General features: G+C 36.3%; 2 protein-coding genes and 1 long non-coding RNA gene across 4 annotated transcripts in view; 2 read left to right on the forward strand and 1 right to left on the reverse strand.

Moving 5' to 3' along the window:
• The window catches only part of XRN2 (5'-3' exoribonuclease 2), a 94,283-nt gene extending 85,192 nt beyond the window's left edge, over positions 1 to 9,091 (forward strand). Inside the window, exons 28-30 of the mRNA XM_056567653.1 lie at positions 6,626 to 6,689; positions 8,154 to 8,253; positions 8,647 to 9,091. Coding sequence (XP_056423628.1) covers positions 6,626 to 6,689; positions 8,154 to 8,253; positions 8,647 to 8,709 — 227 coding nt within the window. The 3' untranslated portion in view covers positions 8,710 to 9,091. The remainder of the gene's footprint in view (positions 1 to 6,625; positions 6,690 to 8,153; positions 8,254 to 8,646) is intronic.
• Positions 9,092 to 12,355: 3,264 nt separating this feature from the next.
• On the reverse strand, positions 12,356 to 14,660 carry NKX2-4 (NK2 homeobox 4). The gene is made up of 2 exons (XM_056567654.1): positions 14,130 to 14,660; positions 12,356 to 13,954 (listed from the first exon to the last, which is right to left on the reverse strand). Exons 1-2 carry the CDS (start codon positions 14,497 to 14,499, stop codon positions 13,293 to 13,295), a joined length of 1,032 nt encoding a protein of 343 aa, XP_056423629.1. The 5' UTR covers positions 14,500 to 14,660; the 3' UTR covers positions 12,356 to 13,292.
• Positions 14,661 to 14,723: 63 nt separating this feature from the next.
• LOC130362729 (uncharacterized) lies at positions 14,724 to 20,668 on the forward strand. 2 transcript variants are annotated; one of them, XR_008891540.1, is made up of 3 exons: positions 14,724 to 15,030; positions 15,798 to 19,458; positions 19,584 to 20,668. It is a non-coding gene; the product is annotated as an uncharacterized LOC130362729 (long non-coding RNA). The 2 variants fall into 2 exon arrangements; XR_008891541.1 differs by having other exon boundaries at positions 14,740 to 16,694; positions 18,150 to 19,458; positions 19,584 to 20,663.
• The last annotated feature ends 658 nt before the right edge of the window (positions 20,669 to 21,326 follow it).

Below are 21,326 nucleotides of genomic sequence, written 5' to 3' on the forward strand. Positions count from 1 at the left end.
GTCCCCCAAAGGAAGCGAGAGACAAGTAGATTTTTTTTTATACTTACTGTAAAATCTTTCTTGGAGCTTCTATTGGGGGACACAGCACCCGCCCATTGGTTTTGGTTGTTTGTGACCAGCCAGGTTCAGCCACCTGTTTGTATGTGTTTTGGTTGTCCTTTTTGTCTGGGTTTTGTTCGGACTGTTTTCTTTGTCTGTTTCTCCTACTGCTTTGAGACTAAACTGATTAGCTCAGTCAAGGGGCGGGTATATCCTGCCAGGAGGAGCAGACTTCCTTTGTTTTTTGCCTAGTGTCAGCCTCCTAGTGGCAAGCAGCATATACCCATGGTTCCTGTGTCCCCAATAGAAGCTCCGAGAAAGATTTTACAGTAAGTATACTACTTTTTTTTAGTTTTTAGGAGTGCTGGAGGATAGGGCTGCGTGATTTGGGGGGAAAATGTGCAGTTTCTATTGTGGAGGTAAATATTGCGATTTTAATAGATTGAGCAGACAATGTTTTTTCTGTCCCTAACAGATCCAGAGAAGTCGTTGGAAGCAGTAATGGAAATAATCTCCAACTATGGTAGACTCTCCTACTACCATTTAAACGCCTCTAAGACCCAGGCCTTCCCAATTAATATGTCCCCACAACAAATTGCCCTTTTTAAATCCACATACCCTTTTGACTGGAGAGATAAGGGGATTGATTATCTGGGCACTACATTAGCAGCATCTCCATCCTTGATATACAAACTAAACTATGATTCCCTCCTGGAGGAAGTACAGAAGGAGTGGGATGCTTTCTCGAAAAGTGAGATTTCATGGACCGGCAGAATAGCCACTTTTAAAATGTTCGTTCTCCCGAAATATTTGTATTTGTATCGCACCCTGCCTGTTGTTCACAAAAGCCCACTCAATTCTTTCTCAGTTTGTCTGGGGTTAGAAGAAACCACGAATTGCATGACATATTATGACAAAAACTAGACACAGGAGGATTAGCTATGCCAGACCTAAAACTATATTACATAGCGACACTAGTATCTATGCTTAAGGGGTGGGTACAACCTGATAGTGACATACCTTGAATACATCTTGAACAGTCCTTAGCATCACCTTATGTGTTGAAGGATCTACTATGCTTATCGTTTTGGAACTTGCCTTTCCCTAGAGGCCTGGGTCCAACGGTGACCGCAGCACTTGGGGCATGGCATTAATTTCACAAAATATGACTCTGGTACCATACCCAACATCTCATGTCTTTTATTAACCCTCATTCAAGCATTACTACCACAAACTGACATGGTGGATAGCAAGTGGTATAGCTGCAATAGCAGATATTTTTCTCAACAATACACTATTACCCTTCCAGGACATTTGTACTTAATTCTCCCTACCTGCTACTGACTTCTTTAAATACTTACAAATACGCCATTTATTGCAGGGGATGTCATTGTCGGGTCTCGGGATGGATAACTTTCCTTCCTATATATAACACGGGCCCACAGGGGCCTTAAGCCCTTCTATAATGCTTTAATACACCATACCTCCTTTGTAAAATCTCACCCGCTTAGAAGCTGGGAGAGGGACCTACAATCCTGATTTTCTGCAGAGGAATGGCAGGGAGCCTTTAAAATGTCACGCTTATACTTAAAATGTTCTTCACATGTTGAGTCTGTTATGAAAACGACTTTGAGATGGTATTACATAGAGATGAGCAAACTTACAGTACATTCGATTCGTCACGAACTTCTCGGCTCGGCAGTTGATGATTTTCCTGCGTAAATTAGTTCAGCCTTCAGGTGCTCCGGTGGGCTGGAAAAGGTGGATACATTGCTAGGAAAGAGTCTCCTAGGACTGTATCCACCTTTTCCAGCCCACAGGAGCACCTGAAAGCTGAACTAATTTATGCAGGATAAGTCATCAACTGCCGAGCCGAGAAGTTTGTGACGAATCGAATTTACTGTAAGTTCGATCATCTCTAGTATTACACCCCAGATCGTTTGGCCCTTATATACCCATCGATTTCTTATAACTGCTGGAGGGGCTGTGGTTGCAGAGGGTCTCTGCTGCATTGTAAGAAACTGGTGAGAGAAATATTCCCCTGGCCAACCTTATGGTCTCCCCAATTGGTACTCCTCTTGATAGGGGTGGATAATATTCCCATAAAAGGAAGGGCATTGGCTTGTATAATTTGTTCAATTGCTAAAACTGTATTACTATTCCGAAATTGGAAATCAGCCGAAGTCCCGAACTCAGAAGACCTACTTGCGGCAATTGGACTTACATGTACATATGAGAAATTATTTATTTTGGGAATGACACTTACCATAAATATCTCTCTAAGTGGCACTACTGGCTGGTATCTCCGTACAGCCACAATCCAACTCTGTAGTGTGATACGACAACACTTACTAATAGGCCAGAAGCAACTCTATCTATGTACTAGGGGTGTGAATCGCCAAGAATTTGGCGATTCGATTCGAATCGCGATACCAGTGTGGCGATTCGATATATCGCGATATATCGCGATACCGTCTAGGTGACGATACATCGCGATATATCGCCCACCTGGGAGCATTCATAGATCCCAATAGACGCCGCTGTCAGCTTTGACAGCGGCGATCTAGTACTCCGGTGCTCACTTTTCTCATGTTATCCCGTCCGGGCTGCAAAATAAAATAAAACGCACTTTCTCTTACCTGCCAACGAGCCCGCGGAGCTCCGGTACAGTCCGGTACAGGTGTTCGGTCCCCGGGCTGTATTCTTCTTACTTCCTGTTAGTCCGGCACGTCACATGGAGCTTCAGCCTATCACCAGCCGCAGCGATGTCCCGCCTCCGCTGGTGATAGGCTGAAGCTCCATGTGACGTGCCGGACTAACAGGAAGTAAGAAGAATACAGCCCGGGGACCGAACACCTGTACCGGACTGTACCGGAGCTCCGCGGGCTCGTTGGCAGGTAAGATAAAGTGCGTTTTATTAAAAATTCCACATCCCTAAAAGAATCGATTCAAAAATATTTTGAATCGATTCTGTATCGGCAAATGAAAAATCGCGATTATCGCGAGAATCGATTTTTTTTCTTACATCCCTACTATGTACCTATAGAGAATACTATTATAATCATTCAGAGCCTTGCAAAAGTTACTTTTCAGTATGATGTTTATCGAATAGTCCTTGCCATAATAAGATATTAAGTGATTATTCACCAATGTTGATTTCACTGTTTTAATGTTATATTATTGTGTACTATTGTTACAGTATCACAACGGTTGCCGGGTATTCCTCGCTTGTTTGTACTTTTCTTGAAAAACCCAATAAAAACGAATAATAAAAAATAAATAAAAATAGGAGATTGGGATATTATAAACAAATGGTGAAATCCCCTCCTATCATGTCCAATCCCGCTGTTTCACTTGTTTCATAATGAAAAAAAAATACACGGTTCTCACTGCCTTGCAGGGTACTCCCTTCGAACCTCTCGGGATGTTTCTCTTCGTATCCTTTCCTGGAAGGTGGCCTTCCTCATTGCGGTCACCTTCATTAGGAGAGTTTCGGAAATGGCGGGTCTCTCCTGCCAATCCCCCTACTTGGTTTTACACCAGGACAAAGTTGTTTTCCGTCCGATCCCATCAATTTTGCCTAAGGTTGTCTCCGTTCTGCCATCTCGGAAGCTTACTACTGCAAGGGGAAGACTTCTCCTTTCCGAGTCTCAACCCATTCCACTCATTCCAGTGGGGCCTCCTGGGCTCTCTCAAACAGGGCTTCGGTCTGTAAGGCGGCCACCTGGCCATCCTTTGCGTCCGCTGATGCTGGTATGGGTCGCAAGGTGTTGCAGGTGGCTGTGGCCCAGCCTTCCATCTGAGTTGCTTGAGTTTTCTCCCACCCCTTGGACTGCTTTTGGTACGTCCCACAGTCTGTGTCCCCAATGGAGTCGAATGAGAAAAGTAGATTTTTATGCTTACTGTAAAATCTTTCTCGGAGGATCCATTGGGGGACACAGCTCCCACCAATTTGTTCTGGTATCCTTCGTTCGGTTGCCTCACCAAGGGTTGGCTTGGTTAATTTGTCTGTCGTCTCCTCGGACAGTTGCTGTTTTTTCTTTCCATGTCGGTCCTCTCCTACTGCTTTGGGACCAAACTGATAGCTCAGAGTTTAACAGAGTTTATCAAACTTATTCCTTTTAACAAAGAAAAGCAAGACCACTATTGCCAAACATACCATATTTAAGTTCATTCTGGTCATAGAGAGCAGCTTTTCTTTAGCAGTATGCTCACAGTCACATTATTTTCAATGGAGAATGCATATTGTCATATCACTCCCGCTGAAACAAACTCCTTAATGACAGAGGACGTATATTTACGTCCTGCGCCAGTGATCAGTTTACGTCCACATGCCAGTGATCAGTGTAAAAGATCAGTGTGTGCAGTGTTATAGCCCTCTATGGGGGCTATAACACTGCAAAAAAAAGTGAAAAAAGTTGTGATTTAACCCCTTCCCTAATAAGTTTTTCCCATAAAAAAAAGTGTAAATAAACATATGTGCTATCGGCACGTGCGTAAATGTCGGAACTATAAAAATATATTGTTAATTAAAACGCACGGTCAATGGCATACACGTAAAAAAAAATTCCAAAGTTCAAAATCGCATATTTTTGGTCACTTTTTATACCATTTAAAAAAATGAATAAAAAGCGATCAAAACAAACATGTTACCGATAAAAACTTCAGATCACGGCGCAAAACATTAGCCCTCAAATCGCCCCGTGCGCTAAAAAATTAGTTATAGGGGTCAGAAGAGGACATTTTTAAACTTACATTTTCTAATACACGAATACATTTTCCTGGATGTAGTTATGATTTTTCCAGAAGTACAGCAAAATCAACACTATAAGTAGGGTATAATTTTAATCGTATGGACCTACAGAATAAAAATGAGGTGTAATTTTTACCGAAAATGCACTGCGTAGAAATGGAAGCCCCCAAAAGTAACAAAATGGCATTTTTTTTCTTCAATTTTGTCGCACAATTATTTTTTTCCCCGTTTTGCCGTAGATTTTTGGGTAAAATGACTGTTACTTCAAATTAGAATTGGTGGCGCAAAAAATAAGCCATAATATGGATTTTTAAGTGGTAAGGGGGAAAACGAAAATGCAAAAACTGAAAAAGGGGTTAAGCATTTTCAATATTTACTAAGCAGATGGTATTTATCAGCGGGATATATCAGCTCCCCCAGCCTCGCGTACATTGGACCCAGAACACTGGGGGTTGTCAGAAGAATAGCTTTCCAAGGCTGTTCTCCCTAGCTCTTTGCAATACCGCAGAGAGTAACATTGACCATGACTGCCTTGGCTGGATATACAGTCACTTATCCCCCACCCTCCTGTCCAGACAGTGGCTATTGACAGCATGGGTGCAGAAAAGTCTTGTGCTGAGGTTGTCCATCAAGCCTGATTTTTGGGAGGGGTTACGGTGAGTGTGACTCGCCACTACTGTGTAACCAGTCACATCTGCTGCAGTTTAAAGTTTAGTTTTCAGATCTCTGCAGCTACTCATTGGACACTGTCCCCCCTACCTTTCAGGTCTCGGGGCCATTGTGTGAGGCCCCAAGGACCTATCAGGTTCACTTAAAAAAAAAAAATTCTATTGTTTACTAGCTTTCAATTTCATACTAGTTACCTTAGTTATATTCAGAAAAATCATCTAGCACCTTGACCCCAACCAATGTAGCATGTGAGAGAGAGCCAGAAAAATCTTTAGCGTTGATCAGCAGATGACTTGGGCATTACGACCCTTTCACTGGGTGGGTGTTTCATTGCTTGAACCTTCAAAGATTTAATCTTTTTTTTTTTTTTTTTTTGTCATTTAGGCGCAAGCTACCGTAACTGCATACGTAATAAATGAAGGGAGATATAAACAAATGTGTAAATACACATACACTGATAATTCTATATGTGTATCTATAGAGAGAATATACAAAAATATTTTTGTTAAAAAAATTCTACATGGTTTTCTGTGCACCAAGCCAGAATGGCTGTATCGATTAGGGAGCTGGAAGATACTTGGTCGGGCCTTTATAATTAGGTCTCACTTAAACAATGATGATCTCACAGAAGGCCAAAGATTTGCAAGCTCCACAATTTCTGGAGTGCTGTGTACTGAATGAGTATCTATTGATTAGAAGCCTTTCATGCTGTGCTCTGGCCAATCTTGTTTAGAAGAGCATCCATCTAATTGCCTGTTTTTGTTGTGGCTGTGTTTCTACTGTAGTATTGTCTGAAACAAAGGAAAGAGTAGGTGGTCCTTCAGCTCACATACACTCACCGTCTGGCTGAAGATGATTTGTTTCTGAACCAGATATCCCTGAGCTGTATCCTACAAATGAAACCTGCCAAATGTCTTTTTAAACCGGGATTTTGGTTATTAGATTTTCCTTAAATTTGTAGAGGGTGAAAAAAGCGGTTCAGAGCACACCAGTTCCATTTTGTGGTATTATTAAACATGAAAAAGTTGTATGTTAATGTTTAACCAGTATTATCTGGCGCGCTCCAAATGCTAGTTAAGCAGTCTGTTAAACAGTTTGTTTCTACTATATGATTTATAAATTTGTGTACCTTCTATTAACAAATTGTCTTCCTTCTTCTTCTAGATTCCAGAGCACAAAATTCTTGGTCAAATCGCCCGCCTCTTTATAACCAGCCTCCCCAACAAAGGTAAGATTCGTGTAGCACTTTAAGTAAAAGACCTGTCAAAACATAGTCTTCCAGTGGAGCACTTGGCTATAGACGTCCCATGAAAATGACTCCTGGTAGTCTGATATTGATAGCTCGCTCCTAGCTAGGTTTTGTAGCTGAACAAAGATTTGGCTGTAGGATAGGCTTAAACAAATTTCTTTAGAGAAGCCGCATGGAAATTAACGAGGCATAACTAACGATGTCCCACATCCTAAGCTCTGCAGTGGAACCGCCGTGTTAGCTCAGACCCGCTATTGAGTCTTGCTACAAACCTCTTGAAGTTCTAATCAACTTCTTTGGTACAACTTTTTCAAGGCTGACAAGCCCATTGTAGGCCAGTGTCACTGTAGGTCAGTAGTTATTAGTTGCCACTGAAAACTGTTTCTTTAACTACTTAAGACTCAACTAAATTAAAAGCAGAAGGGTCTTGAAGGATTATAGAATCCACAGACTAATAAGTACCGTGCACTGGAAAGAATGTGACGTGGTTTAATAATGAGGGATGTTATACATATGTTCGCTGACAAAACACAGAAGTTTGTAAAGGTCCCTGCTTGTCTGTCTCTATTGTAAAACTTCTAATGAACTCTTTTAAACCACAAGGAGTAAATAATGCTTGGACTATGGCAAATTTCTCTATATGATGTAGCTATAGCCGGTATTATCAATGTATGGCTTACCTTCTTTTAGATTTTTGTTCCTTTTTTGTTAGCACATTTTTATTTCCTCTAGAGAGAAATAAAGGTTTATTTCTTCACAACCCATTATAGATAATTTCGAGTTGTCGGTTCTTCTACCAATGTATTTGGTCACATTGGTGTGTGTGGATGCAGGTACGAAGTCTGCCAAGGGTCTTTGCGTTGGTTTGCTACACCAAGGCAATTAAAACATTTTGTTGCTGATTCTAGATGGGCATCCCCATACTACATCATAATAGATGTTGAATTTGTGTTCCCTTATAAACTGTACACAAAATGTCAGTCTATGCCAATTAGTGCTGATGTTGCTAGGTCACGGCGGTCAATTGAAAAACCACATCAATAGAACTTGGAAAGGTTTTTTTTTCTGATCAGACCTTCTGACATATTGCAGAGAATAATGGATGGGGAAAAAAAATCTGCCAAGGACCCTACCCTAGATTCAGAATTCTTTGCTGTAAGAATTCATTTGCAATCTGCAATTAACTCAAAAGAATGGTGAGCCTTAGAGGGTCTGGACTTACAGAAAATAAAGCATTCTCCAGTGTTGCTTATGTTTACCCTTTGACTTGGAAACCTAGTGTTCAGAGTTCAGAAGGAAGAACACACACAACTGAACAGAACAATGAGTTTGTTAGCAGTTTCTGGATGAAAATTGAATGCAGGATTGAGCAAATAATTAATTGGGTTAGAAATGATTTTTGATGGAATGACTTTTATTTTATTATTATTTTTTTTAATATAGAAACTATGGACACATGCAAACTCCACACCACCAATATCCAAACCTGCAAGGTGGACCAAGCAATTACTACCAGCGACCTAGAGATGACAGGAACCGTCAGGTAAATGAGAACATTTTCAGGGCTTCTGGTTAGCTGGTCCTCTAAAGTTTCAAGGTTGTCATAATATTAAGAACATTATTTGCAACTGTATTGTATGTCTTCCACAATAAGCTTTCCTCAAGTGGATGAGTAATTGTAGATCTGCTGAGGTTTCTATTGTACTTTTTCGTTGACCATCTTCTATTGTGTTTATTGGACGACAATGCTAGACAAATCTTCCCTTTACGCAGTGTTTAGAGATGTTCTGAGCATATTTTAACTTCTGATTTAGTTCGGTGTCATTGCTTTTGTTATAAAATCATTGTTAGGTTACGGCTTGTCAGAATAAAGCTGTCTGCCTTTGTGTGTTTTAATCCTGTTTTTTATTTATTTTTTATTTTGTGTGTGTTTCAGAATTACAACCAAGGGAGAAATTACCAAAATCCGCATCAGCCAGGAAGATACAACTGGAATTAAATTTTTTAGAACCTTTTTGTTTTTAAGTCAAACTTCTGCTGGTAAACTGTTTGCTACAATTTCTTAAATACTGTGTAGATGTGCTTTTTCGTGTAGATAGAATGTATTTGATTTGAATACCATAAAAAAATCTAAAATTTTTATTTGTTGGCTACTCCTATCTGGAACATTATCATTTAATGTTTGTATGACGGAGCATCATGCATCAAGGGCGGAGGTCCCGAAGATTCCGGCTTCCTGTTTTTAATGGGATGATTTTATTTTGTAGCTAAATGTCTGAAAAATTTTAAGAAGTAATCTTGCATACCTTTCAGCAGTGTTTCATTGTCTTATATTTTGTTTTCTTCCTAAATGATTTTATAAACACATGAGAATTACATTAGTTTGCGTCCTGTGTCTTCTTTATTCTATTATGCGATTTATTTTGAAAATAATGTCTAGTCATTGATCTCTAGTGTAGGTTTTTCAATTTTTTTTTTTTTTTACTAGAATATTACTGTTTAAAAAGTGGATTGAAACATGATTTACCTTTTTTTAATTTGAGCATATGGTTGTTTATATTTTAATACTGAGGAAACAAACCTATACTTTTGTTAGTTTTATAACTCTGCTAATCACTGGTGTGGTTTTTACCATACCCATTTAGATATTGTTTGAGAATTGCAGGAGAATTCTCTTCTGAAAATGCCTTTTAGACTTTAAATTATGCTTATAAACTTGTCTGGTATCTGGATGCTTAGTAGCAAACAATGTCATTGAGGTTTTTTTTTTCCTCTCTATCTTTATGGGGGGGGAAAAACAACTCAATAATGACCGTGTGTGTGTTTGTATGTATTTATATATGTGTGTGTGTGTGTGTGTGTATATATGTGTATATATGTGTATATATATATGTATATATATATGTGTATGTATATATATATATATATATATATATATATATATATATATATATATATATATAATTACATATATATATATATATATATATATATATATATATATATATATATATATATATATATATATATATATATATAATTACTTATTGTGTGTGTGTGTGTGTGGATATATGTATGTATGTATGTATGTATTTTATTTTATTTTTTCCCAAACTAAGAAAAGTAAAGTCAAAGTACTAGTCACAAGTCATTTATTTCAGGTTATTTATGGTCATGTGATCCTATAATTTAAGATATTCATTATTTTAACATAAGACTTATGGCAGCACTTTACTAAAATGAAAAAATATAAATTCTCTATTCCTGAAAATCTGTGCATTTTTGACCCCTATAAATTAAGAGCCTCCACCACTTGTGCTGAGTCTTTCCTTCATAGAGCTAAATCATAAAAACCTGAATTATTTGACCCAAAATCTGCCTGGAATCTTACATTTTATTTTTTTTTTATTTTTTTTTTTTAATCCCAGAGAGGATATTTAGGTTAGGACAGTCAAAAGATTCTGGTTAGGCTTGAAATCTGTGGATTACAGAGATTTGGCTACAAATTGATCCTTTTGATTTTATTTATTTTATTTTTTGTCGTCTTCTCCCTGTCCCAATAGAAGTCTGTTATTGACTACACAGTAAGATACAAATAAGGGAATCTATCCACCTCGATCTCATCTAAATTTTACAGGTATTGCAAGTCACCAAGGAATTCTATGACCATATAATCAGGCTTACATGTATTTCTACAGGTCATATATAATTATAATTTATAGTAGGGCTCAAATATGCAAAACTGTATCTGTCCAGCAGTGATTTATAGTGTGATTTCCAAGAAAGGTAGAAACACTACATATCTGTCAAGACAGGACTTAATATGTGGCAAATTGTTCTGCGAGAATATATCTGCTGCCACTTTAACGCCCCCTTTCTTTTTAGAGGGGATTCAGTTCTGAGGTCTAATGTATCCTAAATGTAAAATAGAGTGAAATATTTTCTAAAACTAAAATCTATGTGCAAACCTACAGGTCAATATATGTATTGATATTATTAAAATAATGATGGTAATAATCATAGCAATTAAAACCCAGCCTGTAAGTGAATTCTAAATTGATCAAATGGTGGATAATAAAGTTTCTAATTGGCCATCTTATTGTATTTATATCATGTATGGAAAACTTAATAGCAAAAATATCAATATTATGCCCCCTTGAATTGAGTGGAAATGACATATCCACTGACAACTCCAACTTGGAATTGTACTACTGCTGTTACTGCAATAAAACTATTACTCAGCCTATTTAATAACTGTTAAAAACATAACCAAATTGTTGCTGTAGTTGTGACATCTTGCCAGTCATGATAGACGACTGTAGCACTTAAATATCAAATAAATTTTTTTAAATAAAAAAAGGTTTATATTACAAGGTAGTATAATTGACGTTTCATAGCTATAGGTATATTTAAAAACAGCCAAGCTGCTTATGCTTTTCAATGATGACCTTGGTGCATGAGTTACTGCAATGTATTGTCTTTAAAGTTTTACTATTTTCATGCTTCTTAAACAAAATCTAACATAATTGAAATAAAGCTAATTTTATCTGAAGTATTAAAGGTCTGGTAATCACTATTCCACAATGTTTTAATCATTTGCTTCCTAAGTTTGGACATTGCTTACATTCTATGCTTTTACCTGTGTGTCATTGGAGCCCCCTCCATTTTAAATAGTTAATATCAATTAGTTTTGTAATAAGATTAGATCATCAATATAAAGTAATTTATTAGTTCACTCAGATATGCATTAAATTCTGCCTAAAGTAACATTTTATTTTACCTTGCTACACCCATTTTTCATGCAATCTACATTCTAGATGCAGCTCAAATGTAAAAAAAAGACCATTTTCAGATACAGTTGTAAATAGAAACAATAAACAGCATTATTTAGACTTGGAGATAAAGCTATATGCCTCCTACTCCACTTTTAGTTGAATTTAGGGCAAACTAGTCACAATGATGCAAGCCTGGGTAGTTTGGACATTGTAAGACACTGGATGTATTATGGGAGGCTGTGAGATGCAGCTGAACTTTTTAGGTTTTGCTTTTGTTCTGCATAGGCCAAGTACCCATTCTGGACTGTGCTGTGCAGGGACACTTATCCACCCTCTTCAGTTAATGAGGTTCACCTAGTCACTGCATTCGTATGCTTATTAAAGATCTGAACGGCAAAGCTTACAGGCATGTCTGCTGAAAAGCAACAAAGATCCGTGCCTTCATTACCCCTACCACTACCTCAACATCTACATTCTGCCTGGAATGTGTTCTTATAGTAGATTAACCCCCTTTCCTTGTTTACTGCACCTGCTTTCCTACTCCTATATACTACAGAGGTTAATCATCTATAAGGTCCACCATCATCATTCTAATGCATACGGCTCCCAAGATATAGTTTTTTATTTATATATATATATATATATATATATATATATATATATATATATATATATATTATATATATTTTTTTTCTATATATGGTAGGGGATTATTCAGACTTTGCACCTTTTTGAACTAATTGTTGAGGTGATACATATGTTGAATTTCTAAATGTTTGTGAAAGTCAAAACAATGAGTTGCTGTAACTCAATGAAGCGCTATCAACATTAAAATGAAAATTATTGAAATGAAACAACCCATTGTACAAACACAATCATCAGACGTGCTTGAAGTTAGTTGTGTTTTTTTTATTAAATTATTTTTTAGCTTTGTCTGAATAAGGTTTTATTTTCCCTGTTGGTAACAACATGTTAAACATTTACAAAACAACCAAAGGAAGTCATTAAAACAACACAAGTGTCAGAACTCATAATAAATACGGGACTGATTCATGAGCGCTCTAAGTAAGACCCCAAATATCATAACCAATTGTTTGTATATAAAAATACAGTCATACAATTGCTGGGTATTGATATATATTAAATCAATCTAGCTCATCAAGAAAAAAAGCGCTTTGACAGTGTTTGGATTTTGACACTTTCATTTGACACTTTGTTTTACATTAAGTATTTAAACTTCTAAAATATGTAAAAAATAAAATATACAATACTCAGCAATACAATGCAGCTACTTTACATAATTGTCTATAAATATTATTACACTTGTATATTTTCCTTGTACACAACATCCGAAAACAAGAACAATAAAAAAATCTATAAAATACTGTAAAGAGGATGTCTATAAAATACTATCCTTGAAAAGTTTATTAAACACACAGTAACAACCTGGTCAGTCTGTCCTGTTTTGAGCTGAATGAGTCTCTTGTAGACTGAGAATTTGCGTCAATCAAATATTGTCACATTATTAGTTTCTCGCCGTAAGAAAAATATAAACGTTCTTTGTTTCACCTTTTCTTAAGAAATGTTTTGCCTGTTTAAAGTTTTTTGTGTTTAACCGAAATATCGCTATAGTCTGCGTTTGACGATGTGCTCCAGGATGGAGTTTCCTCCTGCCCTATGGCCAGTTTTTGCAGTCTACAGAGGAAAAATTACATGCCAGTTTTTCAGTCTCCATGAAGGTGCAGACTTCAAATGGAAAGACTGTCAGTAGCTCTGGAGGTGAATCCAAATGCACTGGTCTTTAGCCTCACCAAGTTCTTCCATAGAGCATTCCAGGATTGACCATGCCATTGCTGTAGTCCACACTTGAGGTGTCCATCTGTGCTATGTTGGCCACCTGATTATGGAGAGATTGTGGGCTAGGTGACATTTCTTCTAAATCTGGGGCTTGGTTTAAAGAGTTAACCTGTTGATTCTGGTGCTGATGTACAGAGCTGTTAGAAGACAATACACCATTGGAGGAGTTTTGTTGTTGCTGTGTTACTTGTCCTGTTGTTGAGCTATTGGAACTGTTCTGACATGGTTTGCCATCTTTTACAAGGACGGGCACTGCCACTCGGCGAGGTGATTGTTGTTGGCACAGGTTACTTTCTTGCTGAAGTTGTTGTGTGACCTTGTCTTTTGCTTGTCTTTTCATCTTATACCTGTGATTTTGGAACCAGATCTTTACTTGAGTAGGAGTAAGGTGGATCATGCTTGCCAGGTGCTCTCTTTCAGGTGCTGAGAGATACTTCTGTTGTTTGAACCTCCTTTCCAGCTCATACACTTGAGCCTGAGAGAAAAGGACTCTTCTTTTCCTTCTAGGAGCTGCATGAAGAGGAGCCATTGACTTGGCAGCTTCTGCTATACCTTGTAAAGTTCCCATCCCGGCCATGTTCATACCAGTAGATGGTCCCATAAATCTAGAAACTGACATACATGTGATTAGCTTGTTGACATTGCAAGTCCTTCATCCAATATTTAACTTCACCTAAATTGCGTCATAGTCTTGACCATTTATACATAGAATATCTGGCATAAACGTCTCAACTTTGCAAACTATAATCTAGAATAATATAATACATATGCAAAAAAAATTACTTACTGGTTGAATATCTGGGGTCAGGGTTGGCTCCATACCATCCAGTAGCTGCTGCACTATTCCTCATGGTATCTTGATATGTAGAGATATCTCCCATATTGCTAATGCTTCCGTTGCAATAACCACCCATTGCACCATGTGAAAACTGGGAAACACTGTGTGGCATGTGATAGGTGGTGGTTACGGTGGCATTATGGCCCATGGAGTGCTGCTGCATCCCTGTCTGAGAGACATGAGTTTGTCTATAGGCTCCTAGAGAGGTACTCAGGTTACTAGTGTTGTCCATGCCAGCAAACTTCTTGTAGGTCTCTTCAATGGGACTCAGGATGTCGGTCACTGAAAAAGGTGTAGTATGCTTTGGGCTCAACGACATGGTTCAGCGACCAAGCAGGTAAAAAACTGATGATCTGATCAGCCTTGTGTTGTGTCAATTCTTTCTCCTTATGGATGTTGTCTACGTAAGAGAGTGCTTGGAGGACGCCTGAGATCCGATTGATCGCCTTACAAAGTAGGCGAGACCTAAGCTCTCTTATCTCGGGTTTATTTTAGCCTGTAGCCAGGTTTACAACACTCACTGAAGTGGGAGGGAAGGGGGAGGCCTGGGAGGGGCAATGGGAGACCATCACACAATACTCATTCACACATTTCCAAGATAATTGACTAAAGATGCAGTTACTTTCCTAATGAAGACACTAATGTAAACCAGCTAAAACCATTCCTGGAAGCACATTCCTGGGCCAGGGATGTAAATAACTCCTAACTATGAATAATCAGAGTAGACACCACCTAGTAATTCTAAAATAGTTTGACATCTCTACCTGCTGAGAAAAAGAAAAATGAAGAACCCTTGTACACAATCTCAAGTATTGTGAGACACCAAGGAGAATATTCAACTCCCTAAAATGTAAGTATGTTTTCATATTTCATCCTGGCAGTAGCCACCAAAATGTTATGTCTCCTGAACAAGAATTGGCACTTATTACCAGCAACAAGTTGTATAAGACTGTGTTTACTCACGGCACTATCACAGTCATCTAAATGTGGAATCTTCACCTTATTATTTCCAGAACTCGTACAGTTCTATCCATAGTGCCAAAGAAAAGCGGAGAATGACTTGTATTCATTAAGATTCCAGCCATTGTCTTGTAACATCTATTGAGTATCTGACATTTGTTGCACCCTTTATAAAGTATTGTCTCTATCAAGTATCCTGAGCAATATCCTTTTACTTTATAATACCTAAATGTGATTCATTAATTATAAAAATAGAACTATTGTACAGCAGCAGAATAATAAATTAAAATACTGTTTTAATTACATGATATTTATGACTTTAAAATCTTGGAAAAAATTATTTAATTTCATAATAAAATGAGAAGAAAATGTATAGATTCCATTTAAAAAGGGTAATGCTGATACATTGAAAAGTGAGATACAATTGCAAATGTTTTTGTACATTTTTATCCCTTTTGAAAAGGATATTTCTGATACTTGAGTGAATTGTGTGAAAAAAAATTTACATTTTCATTTAGATTTTTTTAATAACATTGGAAGAGAAGAAAGCTATTTAATCTGTGATATCGCTCCGATCCATACAGATATTGTTTCTTAATTTGTATATTGTCTGTATTGATCGTGTACTTGAATCTCATTTTGAATTCTTTTATTCAGGTTACTTTAAGGGGAAAAAAACTTCACGGCCGTTTGTAGATGTGTACTACCTTCAGGATTCATAACTGCAGTCTCCTCAAGGTTATTAAACTAATAATAAACAATGCTATAGATAACACTCAAAATATTTATTAACGATATTAATATATGATTTGAAATTATTTTGGAGTTAAAGATTTTTTGGTAGAAGACATAAGAAGTGTCAATGGACCCCATGCTTTGGGCAGTAGGGCTGCGTATGAATAGGTATGATGGTTTTTCTTTTTGGCTGCACACTTCTTAGTATTATGGATTTTTGGGGTGTTTTAAGTTCAGAAGAATACATTTGTGTGTTGGGATGTGTTTAGCCCTGTGTTGGGGGTGAGGGGATTTGACTGGCATAGGTGCTGTGTGACAAGCACATGGTAAAATATGGTTAATGGATCCTTATGAGCTAAGTAAGAATCAAGATTTTTTTTTTCTCCCTTTAGCTACTTAAAACTAGAAATAATAGGCGTGTGTTGCTCTTATTATTTGTATCTTTGTACATGAGGGGTTCTGTAGATATGTATAAGAGGGTCAGAGAGTGCTCAGGAGGCCTGAGTCATATTGAGAGCTACTTTACCAAGTGCCAGAGAGACAGCTCAATGGTTCGACCCATTAAGGGTTTAACGCTTTGATTTGAGGAGATCATAAAGCTTTATATGTTCTATATTGGGCCTTGTGCAAATCTCTCACAAACAGTGCCATTGTTAGATGCTAACAATCTTTCGTGGTATATTATATATATATATTTCTGCATGAACACCTTCTTTGTCATAGTGAGCACCTTAAACTGTTCATGTGTTCTCTACTCTACAATGCTTCAATCTAGTAGAGCTTCCATGGACTGGATCCTGTTTAGACTCCATAAGAACAGTAAGTATAGCTTTAGTGTATCATATGTTTGTGCGCATTATGATTTACATTACAATTTATCTAATCTATTATCTCAGAAATATTTTTGTAATTAGCAATCTTTTTATATGCTTTCTATTAATTTGTCTATAATTTATCAATGTATTACATTCTGTTTGCTTTTATTCAATCTTGTGTCTATATTTGTATCTCTATAATTAATTTATTAGCGTTTGATTTTTTAACATTGTTTTTGTTATATTTTTATGTGCTGTATATTTACACACAAATTACCTGTATGTATAAAGATATTGAATAGATCTGAATAAATAGAGCATGTTTTATGAGCTTTTCACCAGTCCTTTATTTTTTAATTGATAATATCTGAGAGGCTCAAAGTTTGTGTGTAATAAGTTAAGAATGTGTTTTATTACTATAAAAAGCATATAAACAAAGAGGTAGAGTACAAGCAACTGGTCCTTTCTAGTACTATATTCTTCATGATGGATTGTCACTGGGTTTTAATACTAGGTACTAGTTATTTTAATGACTATTCATGGCATGAGTTCAATCCAACAAACAAAAAATGAAGGAGGCTATTGATATCCAAGGACACATCTTTAAAATTCTGTACCACCAAAGAGAATGAATAAATTATAAGAAAATATAATGAAAAGAATACAGTTCTGCCGTCAGCTCAAGTCAAGCACTGACTTTGCTTCTTTTCTCTTTTTCTTGAGAACTGCACATTGTCTTAAGAAAAGGGTTTTGGCAGCTTCTAGGGAAACTGGTACAAAGTTGCATCCTTTCCTAAATACTCAGGGCATCAAGGAGTTTTCAGGTGTAATGCAGAAAGTTGGTAGTTTGTATATAGAAAAACTGTTGTTAGAGGAAGAGACTTATAAACTATTATTAGTATTTGTTTGCTGATGTGATTACACTTCTGTTATCGGTTCCAAAATTAGAATAATTTATTGAGGAAAGGAATTTAAGAGTTTAAAAGAATAAAAATAATATATGAAATTTTATCAAGCCCGCTATCTGGTATGTTAGCAGCTACAAATCTGAACAGTACTTGATAATCCTTTTATTGTGTATTCTAGAATTTGGTTAGTGCCATTCTGTTTTAATAAACACAGATTTGCTAGGCAAGATAGAACTAGTTAATCACACAGTGCAGCCAATCCAAGTCTATGCTACTTTTCTTTCTTTACAAATATCTACACACAAAATTGTCTACTTTTAAACATTTGCATGATATGATAGACTCAATTTTGTCATTCTATAGTTTAAAAGTAATTCCATAATGTATATATGTTGGAATACAAGACACTAAGTACTGTATTATGTAATATACCTGGAATTATACTGCTACTAATTCCTTTCTGTTTCTCTTTTTTTTTTTTCTTTCTTTTCTCTTTCCCCTTTTTTTTTTTATTTCTTTTTGTTTCATTTTCTTTCTCCCTTTCTTTTCAGATCTATACATTTATTTTGCTTATGTATTAATATATAGCATCAACATTTCCCACAGCAGTGTTTAGAGATTGTCATCACTCTATCATCTCATATCTGTCTATCTAATCTATTTGATCTATCTCTCTCTCTGCCTATCTTGTATCTATGATCTCATTGCTATCTATCTATATAATTCAATCGATCTCTCATCTATCTTGTCCACTTGCTATCACTAATATCAGTTTCTTAGCAGATACATTTTCAAGTAATTAAACCCAATTTCAGAAATGTAGTCATTGCACTAGATGTAATTGTTCAGCGATTACAGAGAGATACTCCAAATTCCAAATGGAGCTTTTGGTCTAATTATGTTATTATAATTGGAAAATGAAAATAAAGGCAATGCCGCAATTAAACATGCTCCTGAGCAGTGTGGTGAATAGATGTAAAGTCTTGGGTAATCACTAAGCAAACCTTTTGCCTATGGTAAGGGATGCATTGTGTAGTCATGGAAACCTTACATTTTCTAAAAATGGCTACTGCCTTCATTTAACTAGTTTAGTCATGTCAGATGGTTAGTTCCTGCAAGGTATCCCTGGCTAATAGGTATGGAAATGAACTGGGGAAAAATGGATTTAAGGTTTTTGAAGGGGTAAACAATGAAACATCACTTAAAATTGTTAGAATGTTTAAAATTTACTGCTCTTTTTAATGCTTTGGAATAATTTTATCTAATAACTGTTCCCGCAATAGATCTTTAAAAATGTAAAAGAGAATGAAGAGAAAGAACTTCTACAATAACTTAATTTTGGGCTTAAATACTTTCTTTACTTCTGATCTCCTCAACAGTCTAATCATTTATAAAATTACATTCGAGGTACCCACTCATTCATACTAATTAAAGTACACAACCATGTCCAGGAATTGTTTTTTTTTGTTGTTGTTTCATCTAGTTGCAAGGCTTAAAATAACCCTTTGTCACTTTTTTTTCCCACAGGTTAAATGGACCTTTAAAGTGTTTTTTTTTTCCCTAAAAAGTAAATGGCTGTTAATGTTTTATAGCAGTGTTCCCAAACTGTGGCTCTCCAGCTTCTGTAAAATTACAACTCTCATCATACCCTGGCTGTCATGATGGGAGTTGTAGTAATGCACCATCTGCAGAGCCACAGGTTAAGGAGCATTGGTTTACAGTTTTACTAGTGGGTAGGTCTAACGTATCGGGGAGCATTAACAATAGTTGCTGATTTTCTATTTTTTTTTAGGTAGAAAATAGTGCAGTCATATGCACTATAATCTCTCCACCCAGTGTCTTCTCACCAGCACACACCAGGTAAGTATTCTAATGAACTCTAAAAGGGGCAAATTCTAGAAATTGTATTTTTTGAAATTGCACTTTTATTATCTGTGAAAATTTAGTTGGATAAATTACTTTTTATTTATTTTTTCTCTTCACAGTGTTCACTTTAGGCCATGGTGAAGACTACATTTGCTCTTGGCCATCTGGTAACACTACATGTGTCAAGAGCTACTTAAATCATGTTGCTAGCCGGGGTTCTACATAACAAATGCTTTATTTGTGCATATATTTTGTGTATATTCTTTTCTTTTGTGCAAAGTTGACCCCCAGCCTTCAAAGCTTATCCTCTCTATCGTACTTGGACATGATGCGTACTGACCAGTAGAGGTAATCCTTTAGTAAATAGGGGCATTATTAACTATCTAAATTATCTAGATTTGTAAAATTGTTAATTGATTGAATAGTAGATAATAATTTACCACCTGGCCATCTCATTTCACACACAAACACACACACGAACACATATATGTGTAAATATATATAATTTTTATTTATTTTAGATCTGAATATTACCTATACTCATACCAATCAACTTATGTATGAACAATAAGCTAAACAAATGTAAAGGAGTGACTGCTATGTGTGTCAGTATTAAAAGATGAATGTGGCACTTCTTAATGTATACATTACATTATTTGTAATCACTGCTAACATTACAAGCTATAAAATCGTATAAAACCCCCACAGCTGTATTCATCCTTTATTACTCATTATTCTTAGCCAAGCCTATTCTACTATATAGCAATGGCCTTGGTACCATTATACCATTTGTTACCGAATGACTATTTATTCATCGTGTATTGTTTTGTAGTCACAAAAATGTAATTAATGAAATAAAACTAACTTTATCAAAATTAACATGATTTACTCTTTAAATTTGGTCTTTATTACATTTTTGCATTTTTATTGTGCTTGTGTTTTAGAATTAGACAATTCTAATTGATATCAATAAAGTATATCATTATAAAGTGACTCATATACTTTGTGAAAAATGCATTAAATGATACATATATTAACCCATTGTATTTCAATAATATTTGAATATAATAATTCTATTATGCTGTAACATCTATCTATTGATCTATCTTTCTATCATCTATCTATATCTGTCTATCCTTATTGAACTACTTTTCAAATATTATGGGGGGAATATATCATCGCTTGTATGCTAACTTTTCCTGTGTTTTGCCCAGAAATTAAAAGCTATGAACAAAAATTTACAACTTTTTTTTACACTTGTTTTCTGTTGTAAGCATTGATATACCTCCATCTATATATGTGCTCAGCAGCAAAATTAGGGTTAAATTATTCTATTTGTAAATATTTAAAGTCTTTAGTAATTAATATTGATAATGACATTGTTTAGAGTTTCCATTTTAATTAGAGCATTGACAGAGAAATCTACCTGCCTCCACTCCTTTGTTTAGCAACCACATTTTTGGCTGAATTTAGGGCAAACTAGTCACAATGATGCAAGCCCTGTTAGTTTGGACATTGTAATATCTTCGGACTGTGGATGTATTATGGGAGGCTGTGAGATGCAGCTGAACTTAAGGTTTTGCTTTTGTTCTGCTTGGGCCAAGTACCCATTCTGGACTGTGCTGTGCAGGGACACTTATCTCCCCTCTTCAGTTAATGAGGTTCATCTAGTCACTGCATTCGTATGCTTATTAAAGATCTGAACGGCAAAGCTTACAGGCATGTCTGCTGAAAAGCAACAAAGATCCGTGCCTTCAATACCCCCACCACCTCCTCAACTTCTACATTCTGCAAGGAATGTGACCTTATGGTAAATTATGGTAACCCATTTCCTTGCTTTTAATGCACCTGCTTTCCTCCTC

This window comes from Hyla sarda, chromosome 3 (genome assembly GCF_029499605.1).
Source record: "Hyla sarda isolate aHylSar1 chromosome 3, aHylSar1.hap1, whole genome shotgun sequence".
NCBI classification, from domain to species: domain Eukaryota; kingdom Metazoa; phylum Chordata; class Amphibia; order Anura; family Hylidae; genus Hyla; species Hyla sarda.